At 45.3% G+C, this 9,103-nt stretch overlaps 1 protein-coding gene across 1 annotated transcript; it reads right to left on the bottom strand.

Moving 5' to 3' along the window:
• Positions 1-222: 222 nt before the first annotated feature.
• Positions 223-7,342, bottom strand: CD164 (CD164 molecule). Its single transcript, XM_026043981.1, has 4 exons — positions 7,200-7,342; positions 3,388-3,516; positions 2,014-2,091; positions 223-1,504 (listed from the first exon to the last, which is right to left on the bottom strand). The coding sequence occupies exons 1-4, from the start codon at positions 7,318-7,320 to the stop codon at positions 1,344-1,346; spliced, it is 489 nt and encodes a 162-aa protein (XP_025899766.1). The 5' UTR covers positions 7,321-7,342; the 3' UTR covers positions 223-1,343.
• Positions 7,343-9,103: the final 1,761 nt, after the last annotated feature.

Genomic DNA, 9,103 nt, shown 5'->3' with positions numbered 1-9,103 from the left:
AAAGAAAGAAAGTATCTGCATCTGGCTGCATAGGTCGCTTGACCCAGTTCACTTCAGGGTCATACAAATATGATAAGGAAGTGGGCAAAAAACAAACTAAGATAAACCAAAAACCCTACACAAGCTACAAAGCTGCACTGTCCATCTCTGCAAAGCCCCCCGCAGACTGTAACCATTCTGCCCAAGATCAAATTGGCAACTGGCAGCTCCTATAAGCTACACTCTTCTGCTTCTTCAACAAGCAGGTAGGTAGAGGGTGGGACAGTGACAATCCRTAACACGTAGAGTTAAGAAGCATTTAAAGAATGAAAATCTCATGACTTCCCTAACACCAGTATTTCAAGTATAAATGTGTGTTGCTGCCTGTTTATGCAAGGAGTGAACTGTACTGATGCTTGTCACTTGTGTCACACTTGGTCTTTGCAGGCCAGAACAGAAGGTGAACAAGCTGTACCTTCTGTCTGGAGCTGAAGGTTACTGTACCATGCTCCCTCATCCTCAGAAATCAGATTGATGGGGAGCCCTTGTTTAATGAGGGAAGATTTGAAACTGGAATGCTTGAAGTGACTCATATTCCATTCCCCTGCATAAAAAGCTAGTACCCAATAGATTTTGTTCACCTTTGAGATAAGAGGGACCCTTCTGCAGCCTATTAACTTTTTAATCTTTTAAGGCACTAATCTTCATTTCCTCTTCATGAAGATTATCCATACATCCCCTCTCCACCCTCAGCACTGATCGGGAAGGGCACAGGATTTTAGTTTGGAATGCAGTATTGTACCAAGCAATCTTTATTCTTGTGTTAGAAAAGGGCTATTATTTTATTTCTTTCAGACATTATCTACTTCTACAAATTCCGTTCACCTTTCTAGCAGTGTGCTTGTAAGGGCCACAAGCTAGTAAAAACTGGTATTTCACTCCCTGAAGTCAGTCACCAAAAATTCACATCTTGATAAAACTGAAGGGATACTGCATCACAGGTTGATTAAATTAGCCTTCACAATAAGTAACCACGAGATTGTCTACTTAAGACAGTGTTGCCACCGAATATAAGAATCTGTGAATGTCTACATTTGGCATATTGAAGAAGAGAGTCCCACAGCAGCAGCCACAAAAAGAAAAATTAGACAGCCATTAGAACCCATGCAGCATATTGCAAGTAATCCTGTTGGAGATTCATAACACCTCTCGCCAAATATAATGTTGCAAAAATATTCTTTTAAAGTCTTCTTTCAGAGATTTAAAGGATATTACGGACTGCTGTCTTCCATGAGCAACAGAAGGTATTTTGGTTCAGTGAACTACAGGTGTTGGGCTACTAGTCCATTTTAAAGTGGCAGGTCCTAAAGCGTGTGGTAGTTTCGGTCTTTCGACTTGCAGAATTTGTACAGGAAGAAAATTACAGCCTGCAGACCCAGCACAAGGACAATTCCACCTATGAAACTGGCAGCATCAAATGTAGATTTGCGCGGAGAAGGGGCTGGAGTCACAGTAGCACTTGTACCTGTTAAACACCACATTACAATATATGAGTGGAGAACACTTARAATTATTTTACACAGATTTATGGGTTTTTAGAATTATTTTAAACACTTTTTTTCCTTGCTTCAATCCACATTAAATAATTATCTTCCATGTATTTTACTTTACCCCAAGAGTTATGCTTAAAGAAATTCACTAAAGCCACAACAGATAGGAATCTAGAAGTTACAGACATCTGCTGATGGCTAGTTTTAAAAAGCTTCATTTCATGGAATATTTAGGACTGAATCCAAAATAAAGTACATTGACTCATTCCCACTGTAGCCCAATATGTCTTTTAAGACAGCTGGTTATTATGCTGCAAGTCAAACACAAAGACAAAACAACCCCTCCCCAAAAGTATGAGGCCCTACATCCGAGCTAACAAGTCAGTTGCAGCCACTGCATTAMAAGCAGTCAACTGATTTAGCCTGACCAACATGTTTCTGACATTTAACACTCCACTAACTACCCCTGATTGTCAGAAGTTACCTGGTATACTGGTTGTTTTGGGGGCTGAAGTGGCAGTTGTAACTGGAGGTGCGTGTGTAGTTGCGTTAGTGACGTTAGCTGTTTGAGAGAAAATTGAAATTCAGAGAGTATGTCCACACCACGAGCTTACAAGAGCAAAGTTCACAGGCATTTAGGTTCTTACACAAGCGGTTTGTCTTTTTGTGCTCCAACAAGGATAAGCTTTGACTTAAGGCTGTCCCCACACCATTTAGATGGTCAGCTGCATGGCATTAAGCCAAATTTCTGCAATAAGGATTGCTTTTTTTTTTTTTTTTAATTTGCAACCTGATCACACCATTGTCATTCAAGAATTTCCAGGCTCTCTTTACATCACACAGTGACACTTCACTTGGACAAAAAATATTTTTCTTTCAAAATTGAATGTGAATGTGGATACTGAAATAAGAATCAGGACAGCAGCTTCCGTAGAAGGCTACCAAGGGTCTGCATCAAGGCAGAGGACTTTTAYGAAGTAGCCTTTAGAATCAGGTTATACTGTACTGAGCAAGAATTCAACCCCAGTATCGCTAAACAGGAGATGAGCATTCACTGCATATCATGACTTCCTGAAAACCATTAATTTCCAGGGATACTATTAGAATAAGAGCACAGTACAACTAGAAGATGCCCTAAAACTCCTTCAGTTATTGATACTAAACTCTGGATCTCTAACCCTCCCCTTCTCCCACCCCCCTTTTTTTTTCAGAAGCTAAGTTTTACTAAAAAATAAATAWCCCACCATGTTGCTGTGATAAGCATCAATGTTTGTAAGTGCACTCAAAGCCTAGTATAGGCTTCTGGAGACCAGTCAAGTTCTGCATCTTGCGACCAACCAGCTCCCTTCAGCTAGGGATGCTTTTAAAGAAGAGGTTTTTAGGATTTTAAGATATCACYGTTAAGACGACAGCATGCATAAAAGCAAGAATTTTAGGACTGGACAACATACAAAGTCAAATTCATTAGCTCTTTTCATATGACATGAATTAATTTAACATGAATTGTTACCCAATCAAACAAAATTGTTACCAAATCAAACAGCTTTCACTAAACCACTGTATAGTTATTCATATCTGAAGGAAGGAAAAAGTTAATACATAACTGCTTCTTCCAAACCTTGAAACTATTTGTGTATTCCACACCTCACATGCTAGTAGTCGCTTCACTACAGTGGTCTGTGAAAAGGCCCTTGTCCTTTATTTATTCACCAGTTCTTGGTTCATTGCCATTTGCTGTCCTCCATTCAGTAGAGAAAGCAATCCTAGCAATATATATTGCATTATAATTCACACTATACTTCCAAGTTGAGAGAGTTATTTACAAAGCAGCCCAGTCATCTGGGTCTTTTCACGTTACCTATAGTAGTATGAGCCGTGGTAGCATTGGCAGAGGCTGTAGTAGCATTGATAGAGGCTGTAGTAGCATTGGCAGAGGCCGTAGTAGCATTGGCCGTAGTAGCATTGGCAGAGAGATCAAATGTCGTAACTATAAAAGAATAAAAGATTGTGTTTAAAAAATACTAATGCCAGTATTTAACTCCAAGAAACAGCAGCAGGCTGAATTTTAGGGACGCTTAGATACGGCACTGAATTCTAGCATACTGTACATTCAACTTGTCACAGGAAGAACATAAGTTGCATCACTGAAAATATATATATATATGCTTACTAATATATATATATGCTTACTAATGCAAAGCTCGTTTCCTCCAGGCAAACCAGAGGGAGAACAGTGCTGCTGCATGAGTGTAACTGCCCAAGTGTTACATAATAGGGAACTAGGTATTCGGTACCTAACTGCAACTAAAAGTGATCCTGACCTAGAAACTGGAGTGGCTGCACAGCTGAGGCAGCACATGGAAAACCAAGCCACGCAATCTGCCAAAGATTAGCTAAAAATCCAAGAGCCAYTGCTGGTCTAGGCGCCCTCAGAGGCTTCAGCAAGTACTGTAAGGGAACTGCTACATCCTTTCAAACCGATCGTGTTATCGAGTTAACCATACAAGGAGAGCTCATCTAAACTACTGCTTAACCACACTATGACTGCTGRCAACTCCACAGGCTTCCTGCGCAGACACCGTCATGTTCAAAAGACTTCTGAGCTCTGTGCTGACCTGACTTGGCTCACAGAAATGAGGCAGCACCCGTTGGCCCAGGTCACTGGGCAATGAAGTCCCCAGATGCTGGTAGTACCACCAGATGTTRCACACCATGATACGGGCTACATCACAAGGGTCACGGTATTTTGGGTACTCCAGTTTCTGAACACCTCAGATATCGGGGAGCTGGTAACATATACAGATCCCTCTGACAGCAAACAAAAGCCTCTATTAAGGTGCCAATTAAGCTTCCATGAATATGCAGAAGCCAAACAACACAACATCCTGACAGCCTCACTACRCATTTAGCAACAACTGATTGGAGAAGTGCTAGTCTTAGATGGAGAATAAGATCTTGCACCAGAATACTGAAAAAAAAGGAAATTTGTAATTTCACACAAAATTTATCTGACTCTACAGTAAAAGGTGGTTGTTACAATTCTACAAACAACACAGAGGTCAAATGAAGCAGAATTACTTCTGACTTGCTACCCCATGATAGCTCATAGCAGTGTGCAAATTCCATCACTGCTGCTGTCAGACTGACCCTTTGAACAGCACTGTTGAACTAAGAACAACATGAATCTTCACTCGGTACTCTGTATCTTAAAACCAGGCAGTACCGCCTTAAGACCACCCAATTCTAGGCAGCTACCAGAAAAAATAAAATTTGTGGGCTTTTGCATAAGTCAAATTTAAATCTAATTTAATCTCAACTATTTAGCAAGTCTGATTTGCATGAAGATTAAAGTAGAAATGCAACTGAGAACATACGTTGCATGAAGGTTTTACCTATATTGTTTTATGACGCAGGCTCTGCGTTTCAGGTCTGCATAAACAGCTGTGCTAGTTAACAATTAAAATGGGAAAGTTCTTTTTTTTTTCCATTTAATACATCTCAGATGAAGCAGTGGACTTAACATGTGAAACTCCTTTCGTTGAGTGTGAAGGTCCCTATCTTTAGGATACTGGTAAGTTCCTTATCACCTTTAAGGTACTCTTCCCAATAGGATACGCTGCGGCCAACTAGGAATTGTCACCCATGACTCTAAGAAACCAAGGGAGACAAACAGATACATAACATCTATTAAAATAGGTTAGGTTTTGCAAAACAGCAACAGAGAGTGGTTACTGAATGCATAATAAAGTGGRTATTTCAGTATCTCACACTACAGCTTTACACTGGAAAGAAAAGGCTTATCTATGTACTTACATAGGCTTATGTAAGTTGTACAAGATACATTAACAGAAGACAACCAATAAAGACAGTTGCAAGCAACTGTTTGACTTTAAACAGCTTGGAAGGATCTAGAAAACTTCATATACAAATGCACACAAAAGAGAGAGGAAGTCAATCTATTCATATTTTAATCACAGTAGGAGCCAGCCACTTAACCAGCCCAATATGATATTGCTTTTCAATGTTAATCTCTGTCAAATGTTGCCCAAAAACCACAATGTCAACAAATCCAATATCTGGGTCAAATAAATGTTCCCAGTCTACAATTTTACTGTATTACTTTCAGATAAGACTTATTCATACAGTCATCATACTAAAAACAAACAAAAAAAACCCCCACCCCGCATAAAACCACCCACTGCCACAGAGATTTGTCAGCACATTTCAYACAATATCCACCTACTCCAAGGCACCCATGGATGACCTTTCATTTTTCTTCCTCCTGCTCCCTAGTGAAGGGAACATGGCTATTGACAAACCCTTGGCAATCAACACGGCAACTCACATCTCAGGATAAATGAGTCAACTCCCTAACTTCAGCATTCTGGCAATCCAAATTAAACATGAACTGGATGGCCTTTCTGATGGATGTGACTGGTTCAGGCATATAGGGAAGTAACGTACAGAATCTGTATATAACCTAAGAATTTTAGTGCCTCTTTCTTCACTTCTAACACACACAGGAAGATGTAACAGGATCTTTACCAGTTCTGTGCAAACCACTATTTACCAAATCAGTAATCTGCTCCCTTCAGAAAGATGTTATTTAAGCCACTTCAACAATGATACTGCAGTTTCTAGAGAACAAATCTCAGAGACAGTTACTTATTATTCTGGCTATGTATGTATATGTATTTCTGGACCAGAAGTAACAGTCTGCACAGCATTCAAAAAACGAACATTCACGTTTCAGAAAGGAAAACTCCTTCCTGCCGTGCCATTTACCTCCTCTGCGGAGGCAGGGCAGTCTAACGCCAGCCGCATCCAACAGCGGCTGCATTAAGCTTCTCAGTTCACTTCCAGAACAGTTTTCCCGGGCTAGCGCGAGGGAGGAACAGCTCTGCTGGAGCACAGAACACATCTGTATCGCTGCAGAATATTTCAAGGGTGAGCTGTCAACAAACGCAGCTTCGTAATCAGCTGCAGCGCAGTCACACGCGCTCCCAGCGCTGCCGTGCTAGAAAAGCCGAGCTCCAGACCTTCGGAGGGGCTGCAGCAGCAGAGGTGCCCGCTCTCCTCGCCGTGGACACGGCGCTGCCACGRGGGCAGCTCTCGAAGCAGGCAAGCCCCTTTCCTGCGCCCCAGAGGAGGTGCACTGGCCGCTACACAGCGGATTCGCATGCTCCCCCTTTAGGGGCGCCCCTGACGCGGAAGGGAGCCGTGCCCAGGACSTGGTTGGGGTCCGGCTGAACCCCCGGTGCTCTCCGCGCCCCACAGCGGGCTGCCTGACCCCGCTCCGCCGCTGCTTCCAGCGGTTAAGCTACGCCCAGCACCGCCACGAAACCCGGCCGAAATTAAATAAATAAATAATTTTTTAAAAAAGTACTTCGGGGACGATTTCAGGACAAACTTCCTCCCTCCGCGGAACGGAGCGGGGCCGAGGCCCGGGCCCGGCGCCCGTTAGTTACATAAGCGGCCCCGGCGCCGGGCCCGCCGCTCCGCTCCGCTTCCCGCCGGGGCGGCGCGCCGCGCCGCGCGGGGAACAGGCTGGAGAAACGGGCGGGAGGAGGAGCGGGCGCGAGGCGGCACCGGCCGCGCCGGGGGGGCCGCTTCCCTCCCCCCCCCCAACCGGGCCCGGCGGGTGGGGGCAGGGCAGCACGAGGCACTCACCAACGGTCGTGGAGGGGGGGGCGCTCGCCGCGAGCGACGTGGCCGCTGTGGTGGCCGCGGCGGAGCCGCAGAGCGCGGCCAGGCAGAGGGCGGCCACGGGGAGCGCGGGGATGCGGCCCATGGCGGCGGCGCTCAGTCCCGACCCGTCCGGTCCGTTCCCGTCCCGCGCGGTCCCGCCGTTTCGCTTCTCCTCCCGGCCCCGCTCGCGCTGCCGCCGCGTCACGCCAGCGGCCCCGCCCCCTCCGCGCCCGCCCCGCCCCCTCACGCGAAGCCCCGCCCCCAACCCCCACCCTGGGCGGGGAGGAAGGGGGGGCAGCGGCGCGCACCGCCTCCCCACGTGATCACTCGGGGGGAGGGCTACTCCCCACCACGTGGTCACTTATGCCCCCTCCCCTGGAGGCCCCGCCCCCTCCGCCAGATCCGCCGCTCATTGGTTCGCAGAGAGGCGGCGCGCGGTGACGTAATCGCGCGACGCGGGTGGTCGTGGGGAAGGTGGTTTCTAATTTCAAATTAACGGCCGTGAGGAAACGGTCGCGTGTGGTGCTGGGCGTGCGGGTCCGAGGGGCGCTCCCTGCCCTGGCCCGGCTCTGTTCCCTGTCTCGTAGCGTTTCGTTTGCATTTGAAGAGCGAGGCTTAGGGAGTGGCGCAGTGGATAACAGTGCCCCGAGTAATGGCGCCACGTCTGCTCGTGCTCTGAAACGGGAGCAGCTAATAGGGAGCCTGGGCAGGACCCTTGTGGAAAATCTGYTGGACTGTGGTGGAAATATGGAAAAAAAAAAGTCTCATCATTGCTGTTTCCAGCTMCTCTGGAAATAGCACCCCGAAAAGGATGTGTGTCTGGAAATCCCTCTTTTCTGCTCTTTTTCTTCCCTCCTTTTTTCCCCACCTTAAGGTAACTTGAGTCAACATACGCCGTCTGCAGTGGTGATAGGCCATAAAGCTGCTTCAGTATCCTCTGTTCAGCAACAGCATAAGCAAATGTTGGGAAAATGAYGCCAAGCAATCAGTGCCTGACTTGTGCCTTCTAATCATAGGGAAGCAACACTCCCAGGCTTGYGCCCCCTTGTTCAGAGTAGCATGTAAAATAAAAAGAGGAGCAATGTAAGTAGATCCTGCAACTTAACCAAAACTGAAGTGTGCATTTCCATACTTCCACTTACATGCTTCCATATGCCAGCAGGGACTGTTTTTGTCCTGCTGGGACAAGGATCCTTTACAGGGACCAGAGCTTCATGCACAGGTGTCACTTGATGTGAGGCATTAATTGAACTCAGCTATTCCTTTTTGCAGTTCTTATGAGTTATCTTAATAATTATGTATTATGAGCGTTCTCAGCAACTAATACAATGTTTTGGTTTATGAGATGTGCTGGCTGCTGGCTTGGCGTGAAGAATCACAGTTGCTGCAATCTAGATGCAAAACTGCTGCAACATGAGAGCACTGGCCTTTTAAAATGAGAACAAACGGGGCATATGGTAAATGAAAACAGTAAAAGAGAAGACACCAAATAGCATACATATATATGGAAAAACAGGGAGAAAATGAAGTAGACAATACAATACAAAGAGACTTCAGATTACCAGCAGGGCAAGAATTACAGCCACAACTTGCCTCTGCAAGCGAGTGAAAACACGTCCACCACGTAATCCGAGGGGCTGGTGGGAATCCAAGGGTATGATAAATGTGGTCAGAGTGATTTTTTTCTTAAAGTCAGCATCTCTGGACTTTGTTGAGGAATACAGTCAGCAGCATCGTGGCAGCTCGGGTTGTTGTTGTTGGATTTAAAACATCAGATTCATCACTGTATTTTTTTTTTCTTTCATTGCACTGTTATATACTTAGTGGTTAGTGAGGCATTTACCTCTATTTTGAAAGTCAGAACATTTCTTATAAGGAATTCCAAG

The sequence above is a fragment of the Nothoprocta perdicaria genome, unplaced genomic scaffold (genome assembly GCF_003342845.1).
Source record: "Nothoprocta perdicaria isolate Ctin4 unplaced genomic scaffold, notPer1 scaffold_343, whole genome shotgun sequence".
NCBI classification, from domain to species: Eukaryota; Metazoa; Chordata; class Aves; order Tinamiformes; family Tinamidae; genus Nothoprocta; species Nothoprocta perdicaria.
Note: the sequence above shows the minus strand (reverse complement) of the source record. Positions and strands in the feature narration are given on the sequence as shown.

Coding starts and splice junctions, on each gene's coding strand:
- CD164 (XM_026043981.1), bottom strand. CDS start 7,320: ATGGGCCGCATCCCCGCGCTCCCCGTGGCCGCCCTCTGCCTGGCCGCG. Junction 3,517..7,199: donor CCCCCCCTCCACGACCGTTG/GTGAGTGCCTCG, acceptor ATTCTTTTATAG/TTACGACATTTGATCTCTCT. Junction 1,505..2,013: donor CAAAACAACCAGTATACCAG/GTAACTTCTGAC, acceptor GGTGTTTAACAG/GTACAAGTGCTACTGTGACT.